Genomic DNA, 13,931 nt, shown 5'->3' on the forward strand with positions numbered 1-13,931 from the left:
CTGCTTTGCAGTTAGATATCTCTGGTGCCCAAGGGCTGATTTAAAAAATCTAGTACCCCTGGAAAAAGGGAACCATCAGCTATCAGCCTTATACTCCCAGGGCCCTTACCGATCCTGTTGGCAAGTATGGCACAGGTGTGTTAATTGCTAAAACAATACTGTAGATCTACAGATGGTACTAATTATTACTGAGGATACCTTGAAGGACTGAGTTTGAGAGACACTGTAATAATTTAACGAAGTGTCAAATATACAAGATAGAGTATTGCCTTGAAAGTTAGTAATACATGTGAAAGTCTCATTTTCATCATAAAATATAATGAAATACAAACAAATCTTCTTTCCTGCCGTAGTTCAGATGGAAATGTCAGTTAGGTAACGTGACTTCATAGTAGTGAGTTGCAACACTAATGATTTAATTAACTGGTGGGGTCAATATGCAATCAATCATCATCACTACATATTGGGGGTCATTCCGAGTTGTTCGCTCGCAAGTGAATTTTAGCAGATTTGCTCATGCTAAGCCGCCGCCTACTGGGAGTGAATCTTAGCATCTTAAAATTGCGAACGATGTATTCGCAATATTGCGATTACACACCTCGTAGCAGTTTCTGAGTAGCTTCAGACTTACTCGGCATCTGCGATCATTTCACTGCTTGTCGTTCCTGGTTTGACGTCACAAACACACCCAGCGTTCGCCCAGACACTCCTCCGTTTCTCCAGCCACTCCTGCGTTTTTTCCGGAAACGGTAGCGTTTTTTCCCACACGCCCATAAAACGGCCTGTTTCCGCCCAGTAACACCCATTTCCTGTCAATCACATTACGATCGCCAGAACGATGAAAATGCCGTGAGTAAAATTCCTAAGTGCATAGCAAATTTACTTGGCGCAGTCGCAGTGCGGACATTGCGCATGCGCATTAAGCGGAAAATCGCTGCGATGCAAAGATTTTTACCGAGCGAACAACTCGAAATGACCCCCATTGTTACACCGTTCATCCAGTATCTACAAGACATACGCAACCGATAAGGCAATAGAGGCTTTAGAGTGTTGGCATAGATTATATGAAGATGCCCTTACTTTACTCTGCTTACTCGTGCTCACACCTGCACGCCCTTTCCTCCCACCGCTGTAAGTGTAAGGGGAAGTAATTTAGTGATATTCAGATTTCTATATACGGATGTATGCATGTGGAATGTATACTTTAGATTTCAGCTTATGCAGAGTTTGATGCAAATATTGTTGCATTTTACAACCTATTCTGAGTTGGCAATATAAACCATGTGCCACCTACTCTCCATACGCATTACAGTAAATGGCCGAGGAATGCAAAAAATAAGTACCCAAGTTGGATGGAGCATATGAAACACCTCGCAATACAGCAATAATCTAAATAACATCTGCAACAGACTAATTAGACACCACCTGTGGCCACCATAATCATCAGTTCCCAACTTGCAAAAAGGTTAAAGCACACGCAAGTTTACACCCTCCAAAGCACATATGCAACGATTTGCAGTTTGTGTCAACACACCCAACCACACTCCTATACAATTCCTAACATGCCAGCTAGCGTGTATACATAGGCAGAAAAAATGGTAGTCACTCAAGGATTTGAAAGTGAAAGGATATTGTGAACAAAGTCACAAAATTTTGTGACTTTGTTTACAATATACGTTTTCACTTTAAAAGTCCTTGAGTATTGTCTCTTTTCTCTGTAGATGTATAAGGATGCAATTCACCCCAGCCCACCTAGTGGCCACCTGCATCTCTCCTCCAAGAGGTGGTAGTGGTAGGGTTTGCAAGTTAGGGAGCTGAAGCTTTTCCTATGGTGCAGTGAGACCTTGCACCGCCCCCCTGGGTATATACAATCACCTTTCAAATTTGAATAATGTTGTGATAATATAATTAAAACACTCCTCACTAAATATTTGAGTGGCTGCTCTCAACCAGTATTACAGTATGTGATGGTCACACATAGATGAATGGAAACAGTAGAGGACGTTTTGGAATGCCTTATATTGTATATCACAATATATCTTCTACCACAAACGCTAGTGAGAACAGGTTGAAGAGAGTGAAGAAAAAGGATACGTGTTTCTTCGTCATATGACCAACCATAAGAATTAGTATATAAAGGATAAAAATAAATAAAACATAGGCCCAAATATACTGTATTAAGCCTTAAAAAGTGATAAAGTGGAGACGGATAAAGAGAAATAAAGTACCAGCCAACCAGCTCCTAACTGCCATGTAACAGGCTGTGTTTGAAAAATGACTGTGAGGAGCTGATTGGCTTAATACATTTGGGCCTTAGTGTGCAATGGTAGACAAAATATCCTAAAAAAAACCTTTAAAATCTGATAACCATAAATAGGGATATCTTTCTTCACATTAAGTAAAACTACCAAAAGTTAAAAAGGCACACATACAAGAAAACATAAAACAGAATGCTTGTCCATAGGGTATTCTCAGGTAGAGCCATATTTATACCTGCCTCAATACACCATACTGATTGTACATGTTACCACAGTCATAACATCACTTCCTGTGTGATTACTTCAATCAAGTTTAAAAACAGCTAGTTCAAGGGTCACATACACATCATCAAGGTACTTTAAATATATATGTTACCTTGATGATGTGCATGGGACCCCTGAACCAGCTATTTTTACACTTGATTGTAATAATTACACAGGAAGTGATGTTATGACTGTGGTCACATGTACTCCTCTGCTCATGCATAATATCCCCATGCTGAAGTCTATATACTAGATGAAACGCATTGGGACTATACTGCTGTACCTGAGAATATCCCATAGACAGAAAAAGCGCTCTTTTTATGTTTTCTTGTACGTGTGCTACATACTATTTTATGGATAAACCACTTGGTAATAAATATTCCAATATATACCTTTTTAACATTTGGTATTTTTACCTTATGGGAAGAAAGATGTCCCTAATTATGGTTATGAGATTTAAAGTTGTTTCTACCAGTGTTCTTTTTATGCTGATACTCATAGTTGGTCATGTGACTAAATTCATTTTTTATCCTTTTTCTTGACTCTCTTCAACATGCTCACACAAAAGTTTGTGTATAAGGTATATTGGGGGTCATTCCGAGTTGTTCGCTCGGTAAAAATCTTCGCATCGCAGCGATTTTCCGCTTAATGCGCATGCGCAATGTCCGCACTGCGACGGCGCCAAGTAAATTTGCTATGCAGTTAGGATTTTTACTCACGGCTTTTTCATCGTTCTGGCGATCGTAATGTGATTGACAGGAAATGGGTGTTACTGGGCGGAAACAGGCCGTTTTATGGGCGTGTGGGAAAAAACGCTACCGTTTCCGGAAAAAACGCAGGAGTGGCCGGAGAAACGGAGGAGTGTCTGGGCAAACACTGGGTGTGTTTGTGACGTCAAACCAGGAACGACAAGCAGTGAAATGATCGCAGATGCCGAGTAAGTCTGGAGCTACTCAGAAACTGCTACGAGGTGTGTAATCGCAATATTGCGAATACATCGTTCGCAATTTTAGGATGCTAAGATTCACTGCCAGTAGGCGGCGGCTTAGCATGAGCAAATCTGCTAAAATCCGCTTGCGAGCGAACAACTCGGAATGACCCCCATTGTAATATACACTATAAGGCACTCCACTCATCCTCTACTATAGAAATACCAGTTTCAGTGTTAGGCTGGGTACACACTACACAATGTGTGTCCCAGCCGATGGAACGCTGTGATTTAACAATACATTGTGCCGTCGTACACACTGCACGATATATCACACAACAGCGCATGTATCATTACATGTCACCTGTAACAGCATGGCTTCATCTGCGGGATCTTCCCATCTGACATGCAGCACATCAGATGGGATGACCCAGGAACGATTGATAGGGACACTGGAGCGCGTGTCGGAATGATATATCGTACGATATATCGTGCAGTGTGTACCCAGCTTTACAATATTTTGGTTTACATATGTTCATAACATTGCTTTACAGAACAGAACAGTGATGATAGATAGACAGACAGACAGACAGACAGATCATGTAGCTAGAGCTTGTTACTTTAATCATTTTTTTTAGCCTTTTATTTAATTATGTCAACAAGATGACTATTCCTTACTTGTTCTCATTGCTTGCATCATATCTAGGCATAGGATCATAGTCATTGCCATTGATATCAGTACTGGCCAGAGGATCCTGCACCCAAAAAAAGGGAGAAAGAACAAATAAATCATAGGACCATTATTAAGTTGTTATCATATTTGACACAAGCATATCTAAAAAAAATTATTTTAATCATAATTAGGCAACCTGTAGTAATTGTTCATTAATGATTATTAGCAGCTGACGTGTTATTCATTGTGTGTGTGAAAAATCTGGTAATCATAATAAATGAATTGCTGTGACCACTATTTTGTATTTGCTGCAAAACATAATTTGTGTAGTGTAGACAAAATGCAACATTTCACTATCTATGTGGTTACTCTCTGCAGTGATCTTTGACTTGACTAGTCTACACCTGCTTACAAGCATAAGGGTACTTCCCAGATAATAGATAACTTTATCTTACGATTTTATAATAGTTTTCAGAATTGGGGCACACTTCTATTTAATAGGACAGAACAGAATTATAATACATTATACCTTTCTTCTATCCTGCTCAATAAAGGTCCATCTCTATCTTATGGTTTTGTTATTTCATTCACAACAAATACACACGGTCGAGTCACATTATTATGACCACCTCCTACATTTGACGTTGGCAGTGTGTTGCCAATGAAGTACGTCCATCAGGGACGTGCAGTCAGGGGAGGCAGTGCCTCCCCTGTCATTAATGATTAAAATAATATAAAGAAGATACTTATGACACATATTCTGTGTCATAAGTATCTCCTTTATATTAATGTAATCATTATCCCTGTCTAAATGGGGTTGGGAGGCACCGATCGTGGTGCCTCCCGGTCAGATAGGGAAAGGTATGGGGGGCGGGAGCGGGCAGGGCCTAGCAATGGGCATTAAAAGCCCATTGAAATAGCATAGGAAAGCGGCACCATTAGTGGTGCCGCTTTCACACAGGGACGTGCTTTCAACCTATGAAAGCACGTCCCCGTCAGTCAGGCCACAGTGATTGGCCAGCGGATCCGTCACTGGATCCGCTGTCAATCACTGTTGTGGGCGCGGCGGAGGTGCGGGTGTCGGCGGAGGTGCTGGCGGCGGAGGTGCGGGTGTCGGCGGAGGTCCTGGCGGCGGAGGTGCGGGCGGCGGCGGCGGAGGGCGGGTGACGGCGGAGGTGCGGGCGGCGGCGATGCAGAGTTTGGCAGCGGAGCGGTAACCCATTTCAAAAATGGCGCCTCAGCGTCATTTTTTAAATTGAAGATGGCCGCCGCGAGCCAATCACTGCTCGCCTCATCATCGCTCTGCCCCCTCTGGCTGACTTATATAAGTCAGCGCAAGGGAGCGGCTGTCAGTCCGACGGCGGAGGAGGAGCGGAGAAGAGCTCCTGAAGGCTGAAGACGCCGGAAGTCCAGGATGGGCGGCGGCTATGCAAAAGAGCTTAGCAGCCGCCGCTCCTCCAGGTGAAGACGCTGGAAGTCCTGGGGAAGGCGGCGGCCATGCAAAAGAGCTTAATGGCCGCCACCTCCCAGGTGAAGACGCCGGAGGAAGACGCTGGAAGCCCTGGGGAGGTGGCGCCCCCCAGGTGAAGACGCCGGAAGCCCTGGGGAGGCGGCGGCCATGCAAAAGAGCTTAAAGGCCGCCGCCCCCAGGTGAAGACCCTGTCAAATAAACTATTTTTTTTTAAAGAGACTGGTGTTTTTATTTTAATATTTTCTTTACAGGTGGAGAACAGGTGCCAGCAGGCCATTTATGTCCGGGCATGCTGGCACTTGTGGTTCTCCATGTGCCAGCATGCTGGGGCAGGCTTGCTGGGACCTGTTGGCCACCTGTAAAGAACAATATTACTGTTCTTTACAGGTAGACCACAGGTGCCAGCGGGCCATTTATGTCCGGGCATGCTGGCACTTGTGGTTCTCCAAGTGCCAGCATGCTGGGGCAGGCTTGCTGGGACCTGTAGGCCACCTGTCAAGAACAATATTAACAATGAACCCCGCACCCACTGCCACCAGGAGTGCGGGGCATAGCACTGGGCTATCAGCCCAGTGCTGGTTATTGCTCGGGAGGGGGGACCCCATTTTAATTTTTTGTGGTCCCCACTTCCGAGGAATTCCAGCCCTGGGCTGACTGGTTTGGGGGGGGCAGATTAATGTTATGGCAGTGGGACCCCATACCGAGTGTCTCCCCTGCTATGGCATTAGACCCCCCTGGCTGGTTCTGCCCGGTGTTGGTTTCACGAATGTGGGGGGGGGGGGGGCTACACTTTTTTTTTTTCCCCTTCCAATGGGGGGGGGGGGGTTGGCTGCTTGTGCCTCCCCAGCCACCGACCTCACCGCACGCCACTGACGTCCATGTCGTGTGCTGGCTTGGTGAGTATATAAGGTGTGCGATAGGCCGTCTGCACACATATCACTCGTTGCTGTCATTTATCAGAGTCGTATAAACTGATGATTATGGGCTTTCAGGCCAGGGGTTACAGTATTTCTGAAACAGCGCAGTTTGTGAACTGTTCGCGTGCTGCTGTGGTGAAGGTGTATCGTGACTGGACAAATGGCACCACTGCAAATAACCGATGTGGAAACTGTGAAGCACCATGTACCATTGATGTGAGAGGTCAATGGGGGTAATTCCAAGTTGATCGCAGCAGAATTTTTTTTAGCAATTTGGCAAAACCATGTGCACTGCAGGGGGGGCAGATATAACATTTGCAGAGAGAGTTAGATTTGGGTGGGGTGTGTTCAATCTGCAATCTAATTTGCAGTGTAAAAATAAAGCAGCCAGTATTTACCCTGCACAGAAATAAAATAACCCACCCAAATCTAACTCTCTCTGCACATGTTATATCTGCCTCCCCTGCAGTGCACATGGTTTTGCCCATTTGCTAACTTTCTTGCTGCTGCGATCAACTTGGAATTACCCCCAATGTCTGCTCCCCAGCAGCTGTGGGATGCACTGCATTCAACATGGCTCCAGATACCTGTACCAACCTACCAGCACCTTATTGAGTCACCCTCAGCCTGTCTAGCTGCCGTCTGTGCTGCACACAGCGGTTGCTCTGGCTATTAGCTGGTGGTCATAATAATGTCATTCGACCATGTATCTAAGTAGTTTCAAATGTTTGCAGCTAAAATCAATACTGTTAGTTAACATGGGGGCAGCAGGATGGCACAGTGGTTTGCACTGAGGGCCCAAATAACTGTGGTAATGAGTTAAATTATCAACCAGGCCCCTGCATTATGCATGTTCTAGCGTTTGCCTGGGTTTCCGCCTACATTCCAAAAGAATACTGTACTTGTAGGTTAATTAGACAAAAATGAAATATTCTCTGTACAGTTGGGTGGTAATTTATAAACAATAATTTTATTTCCAAAATGTGTGCATGGGATGTGGTCAAGATGCTGCCTGTTGGGATCCCAGCAGTCGAAATACTGACGCCGGGATCCCGACACCATTCAGAATCCCGACGTCAGAACCTTGAATGGACCCGAAGACTGACGCCGCCATCCTGACATACGAAATCCCAACACTATGTATAATTGCATTCTTAGGTTTAGGGCCGGGGGAGGGAGGTTAGATTTAGGCATCCAATGAAGGGGTGGTTAAGGATTAGGCTGCATTAGGCACAAAGGGGGGGGGGTTAGGGTTAGGCTGCGGGAAGGGAGGGTTAGGGGGGTGGGGAGAGGGTAGAACACCCCTTACTCACCCCTGTCAAGTCTTTTTTGCAGCGCGATCCCGGCGTCGGTATTAAGACCGCTGGGATCTCATACTGATTCCATGTGCATGTTGCCTGTATTGTTACTGTATATCATGGTGCCAGTGTGACAAACTGAAACAGCTAAATTACAGGATAAACAATGCTTGGAGAAGACAATAGACATATCCATTTAGTCATGTATTGTCATGCTGTATGCTGTAGAATGTAATAATAATTCAGACCTAGACACTCTTTTGCTAAAATTGCTAACGGCTGTGTATTGGAAGTCTGCGTGTGCACTGTGGCTGCATTGCGCATGCGCAGACTTTTACCGGAAGGATACGATCCCATAGTGATTGACATGCAGCGGGAGGTCGAGGGCGGCGATGCGGTGTAGGGAGGAGAGGTATAGGAAACGCAGGCATGTCATGGCCGTTTCCGGGACGTCCGGATGTCGTCGCCTGCATTTCCTGCATCGGAAAACATGACAGCGGTGTACCTGTATATGCAGCCTGGCTGTGTTTTCAGGGGTCGACCTCTATTTGTCTCTTTGTGCGATGTGATCGCAAATTGAATTGTGATGGCATCATTGGGCAGCACTACACATGCTGAGTGGCCTGGCCCTGTGATTGGCGGCCCCCAGCATGACATTTTATCAATAGCAGTTTTTGCTTTTTTATAAAACTGCTACTGAGTCTGAATAACCCCATATGTTAGAATTAGGAGCAAGAGAAAACAACTATGTGTTAGGTCACTGGTAAGTCATTTAAAATAAAAATGAACTTCTGAGACATTCTGTTGTCAATTAGTCAGCAACACAAAATCTGCCAAATATACACCAATTCTAGGATGAATTATATACCCGGTCATGTGTGAGCACAAGTCCAGATTTGCAAACTAGAGACTTAGGGGGTCATTCTGCAGCGATCGCAGTCTGAATCCCTTTGTGGAGTGCGCTCGCGTGTACACCCCAGTGAGATGCTAACAGAATCTCTGGGCTGTGATCGACTGTGCCTGATTGACAGGCAGAGGCGGTTGCGGGGCGTACCAACGGCGTTAGAACACTGTTGGCGGGGCGCGGTCCAGACAACACAGGCATAACCGGACCATAGCGGGGGTGGGCTGCGGCAGCTGCGTACATCACACGCAGCCGCTGCGACCCGGGACACGGTGGGTAGCCCCTTGCCAGCACGCAGGAGCTGCACAGGCAGGGAGCTACCCGCTGGGTGCAAAAGCATCGCCACTGTATGATGCTTTAGCACCCCTGCAGGAGGAGGGGGGAGAGTCAGACATGCGGGGCGGATTAGCCATGTGGCGTCCCCCCCGCATGTCTGAGTAAATGATTATAGATGTGCTAAATTTAGTACATCTGCGATCAGATCTGAATGACCCCCTTATTTAGAAAGATTTACTGCTATAATAAAAGTAAAAGGTTCTCCCACAAAGTACAAAGTATTAGTTTATGGGCTTGTAACTTATGCAACCAAGATAATAGGCCTGATACTTCTACCCACGTATCCCCAAATAGTAGCATGATGCCTAATAATAATTTATCACAATTGATGAAATCACATTGGGCTTCTGAAGCTTATGTATGGCCAGCTTAAATGGTTAGCATATGATCGGAGATAGCCATAAAACAAGGCAATCTGTACGGGGAAGATGCAGATGGAGTTTTTTTTAATATGTTAAAACTTAAACTTCTTTTTTTTCTTCTTACAGATTTGTCTCGATAGGTGGTTAGTACAGTAAACTACAACCCCAGAGACCCTTCACATTGGTGCCCTGCACTGTCTTCCTTTCTGTCCCCTTCCTCACTGTAACTATTGCCATCTACAAGATATGTATCTGATGGCAATGGGGATAATTCAGAGTTGATCGCAGCAGTAAATTTGTTAGCAGTTGGGCAAAACCATTGCCCTCATTTCGAGTTGTTCGCTCGCAAGCTGCCTTTAGCAGCTTTACACACGCTAAGCCGCCCCCTACTGGGAGTGAATCTTAGCTTCTTAAAATTGCGAACGAAAGATTCGCAATATAGCGAAAAGACATCTCTGTGCAGTTTCTGAGTAGCTCGAGACTTACTCGGCATCTGCGATCAGTTCAGTGCTTGTCGTTCCTGGTTTGACGTCATAAACACACCCAGCGTTCGCCCAGACACTCCTCCGTTTCTCCAGCCACTCCCGCGTTTTTACCAGAAACGGTAGCGTTTTTTCACACACTCCCATAAAACGGCCAGTTTCCGCCCAGAAACACCCACTTCCTGTCAATCACATTACGATCACCAGAACGAAGAAAAAACCGTGAGTAAAAAACCTAACTGCATAGCAAATTTACTTGGCGCAGTCGCACTGCGGACATTGCGCATGCGCACTAAGCGGAAAATCGCTGCGATGCGAAAAAATTTACAGAGCGAACAACTCGGAATGACCCCCCATGTGCACTGCAGGTGTGGCAGATATAACATGTGCAGAGAGAGTTAGATTTGGGTGGGTTATTTTGTTTCTGTGTAGGGTAAATACTGGCTGCTTTACTTTTACACTGCAATTTAGATTTCAGTTTGAACACACCCCACCCAAATCTAACTCTCTCTGTATATGTTATATCTGCCCCCCCCCTGCAGTGCACATAGGGGGTCATTCCGAGTTGTTTACTAGCTGCTTTCGTTCGCTGCGCAGCAATCAGGCAAAAAAACGGCACATCTGCGCATGCGGCACAATGCACACGCATGCGTCGTACTATTACAACGAACGATGTAGTTTCACACAAGGTCTAGCGAAGCATTTCAGTCGCACTGCTGTCCACAGAGTGATTGACAGGAAGAGGGCGTTTCTGGGTGTCAACTGACCGTTTTCAGGGAGTGTTTGGAAAAACGCAGGCGTGGCTGGGTGAACGCAGGGCGTGTTTGTGACGTCAAAACAGGAACTGAATGGTCTGAAGTGATCGCAAGCGCTGAGTAGGTCTAAAGCTACTCTGAAACTGCACAAAAACATTTTGTAGCCGCTTTGCGATTCTTTCGTTCACATTCTGCTAAGCTAAGATACACTCCCAGAGGGCGGCGGCATAGCGTTTGCACGGCTGCTAAAAACTGCTAGCGAGCGAACAACTCGGAATGACCGCCATAGTTTTGCCCAACTGCTAACAAATTTGCGATCAACTCTGAATTAGGCCCAATGTCCCTTAAAAGCCTGATATGTAGCTGTAGTGCTAACGGGTTTTTCCCTTTTGTGTAATCTCATTTATTGGGGTTCACAGAAGGAGGACATACTGCTAAGTGATACAGTAGAATTAGTATTCAGACGGCTTGTGTAAATAGTGGTAAGTTAAAGCCCGGCTCTAACAGATCAGCAGGAGAATTAACAAAATCACCAGAAGGGTATCTGCAGCAACATGATGGGGTGGTGAGTACAAATGTAGGGGTACATGTACTAAGCAGTGATAAAAGTGAAGAAGTGAGCCAGTGGAGAAGTTGCCCATGTCAACCAATCAGCTGCTCTGTATATTTTTAAACTATACAAATTATAAATGTTACGTGAATGCTGATTGGTTGCCATGGGCAACTTCTCCACTGGCTGACTTCTCCACTTTTATCACTGCTTAGTGCATGTCCCACATAGTTACCATAAACTTGACATTGGAGAACTGAATACATTGGTGCTCTGTACTATGGCCCTCATTCCGAGTTGTTCGCTCGCAAGCTGCTTTTAGCAGCATTGCACACGCTAAGCCGCCGCCTACTGGGAGTGAATCTTAGCATAGTAAAATTGCGAACGAAAGATTCTCAAAATTGCGATTACACACCTCTTAGCAGTTTCTGAGTAGCTTCAAACTTACTCGGCATCTGCGATCAGTTCAGTGCTTGTCGTTCCTGGTTTGACGTCACAAACACACCCAGCGTTCGCCCAGACACTCCTCCGTTTCTTCAGCCACTCCGGCGTTTTTCCCAGAAACGGTAGCGTTTTTTCACACACACACCCATAAAACGGCCAGTTTCCGCCCAGAAACACCCACTTCCTGTCAATCACACTCCGATCGCCTGAACGAAGAAAAAGCCGTGAGTAAAATACCTACCTGTATAGCAAATTTACTTGGCGCAGTCGCAGTGCGGACATTGCGCATGCGCATTCGCGACTAATCGCTCCGTTGCGGAAAAAAAATAACGAGCGAACAACTCGGAATGACCCCCTATATACTGGTCAACAGACAAGGCAATAAATACCATATAATGGAATACTCTAGTGTACATTGGTAGAAAAAAAGGGGGGGGGGGCCTGTATAGATTCAATATTTGTAACACTGTACATGTTGGAAACTGGGTGCCATATGTTGTATAATGGGAGTTGTACATCTTGTCGATAAAGGTGTGTCTGTATTTGCTACATGACTGTACTATTGAGCAGTGGAAGGCTGTATATACTGTAGTGCAGTGGTTTCCAAACTTTTTTGAATCACGGTGCCCTAGAATATCAGAATTATTTTCACGGCACCCCTAGGCCAAAAATTTATTGAGAAATTTAGAAAGAAATATTACATTAAGTAGATCGCATTTATATGTCATCCTTAGGGTCAGTTGTGTGGTGAGGGACCAGATTTGCTTCTGTTTGGCCACATATTTTATGACTGGCAGCCACCAGCACTGGTTTTGCCTATTATATTGACCATGAATAATTTGAATTGGTCCTGGACCACCAATCCGAGGCACCCCTGCAAGTGTCCCGAGGCACCCCAGGGAGCCATGGCACACAGTTTGGGAACCTCTGCTGTAGTGTATCAGAATGTAGAATGGTTGTGCTATGTTCTGCACAATGTTGTTGGCTGCACTTCATATCGGACAGCGGTGGCTGTGTTACATATTAAAGAACTGTGACTGTTAAGATGATCACTTAATTGTTCTCAGGGCTGTAGAGAGTAGGGGGCATGGCCTAATCAGAGGGGGTGTGGCCACACCTCCTAAAAAATATCTTGGTGGGGGCACCATGCAGATATGGAGTGGCATCATTATCTTACCTTGCTTGCCCCGGGAAGTGGGTCCCTCTTCCTCGGCTAGCGGCGTCTTACCAGTGATATTCAGGAAGATGGCGCATGTGCCCCAGAGAGCAAAGACACTGCGGCGCTTGAAAATGTCACTGGGAAGATGACGCAGCGGAGGAAGAGGGAACCGGTTCCCAGAGCAAGGTAAGAATACTGGGAGAGGGGGTGGTTGGGAACCCGGGTCACTGCTGGGCCCATCCAACAAGCCCAGGCCTGGGAACTTAGTACCTCCTACCACTCTTAGAAGTGGCACCTTCCCTCTCCAGAGATTGTACCCTCACCCATTGCTTTTTACCTTAACAAGTGGGAGGTGGAGGATGACATCTCCTGCTCCTGTAAGTCTCGCAGAGAGGCACTGGGAATTGGTATCATAGCCCAGTGCCACAGGTAAGAAGCTGCTGGTGTCACTTATTTTGTGTTTTAGACACCGTGCACTAGATTGCCTAGGATCAACTAATGAAGCACTGGTGTTACCCAAGTATCTGTCAACATTACATTAGTCCAAAGCAGCTTGTACTCAGGATCCAAACCTACCACTAAAAGAGCTGTGATTTACCCATATCTTAAAACTCCTACCACTGAAAATATACATTTGTTTACTGCTTCATACTAACTTGTAGAAAACATAAAATTAAACACACTCTGGACCCGATTCACAATGGAGGCAAATGCAGAAACTACTGTGGGCCTAATTCAGACCTAATTGCAGCAGCAAATTTGTTAGCTAACGGGCAAAACCATGTGCACTCCAGGGGGGGGGGGGGGGGGGGGGGGGCAGATATAACATGTACAGAGAGAATTAGATTTGGGTGGGTTATATTGTTTCTGTGCAGGGTAAATACTGGCTGCTTTATTTTTATATTGCAATTTACATTTCAGTTTGATCACACCACACCCAAATCTAACTCTCTCAGCACGTTACATCTGCCCCCCTCCCCCACTGCAGCACACATAGGCCCTCATTCCGAGTTGTTCGCTCGGTAAAAATCTTCGCATCGCAGCGATTTTCCGCTTAATGCGCAATGTTCGCACTGCGACTGCGCCAAGTAAATGTGCTATGCACTTAGTAATTTTACTCACGGCTTTTT

At 45.5% G+C, this 13,931-nt stretch overlaps 1 protein-coding gene across 7 annotated transcripts in view; it reads right to left on the minus strand.

Moving 5' to 3' along the window:
* LOC134895591 (proprotein convertase subtilisin/kexin type 5-like) overlaps window positions 1-13,931 on the minus strand; it is a 568,642-nt gene that overhangs the window by 300,086 nt on the left and 254,625 nt on the right. For all 7 annotated transcript variants that reach the window (XM_063913851.1, XM_063913850.1, XM_063913849.1 and 4 more), the window contains one exon: window positions 4,129-4,205. In XM_063913851.1, coding sequence (XP_063769921.1) covers window positions 4,129-4,205 — 77 coding nt within the window. The remainder of the gene's footprint in view (window positions 1-4,128; window positions 4,206-13,931) is intronic.

The sequence above is a fragment of the Pseudophryne corroboree genome, chromosome 1, assembly GCF_028390025.1.
Source record: "Pseudophryne corroboree isolate aPseCor3 chromosome 1, aPseCor3.hap2, whole genome shotgun sequence".
NCBI lineage: Eukaryota > Metazoa > Chordata > Amphibia > Anura > Myobatrachidae > Pseudophryne > Pseudophryne corroboree.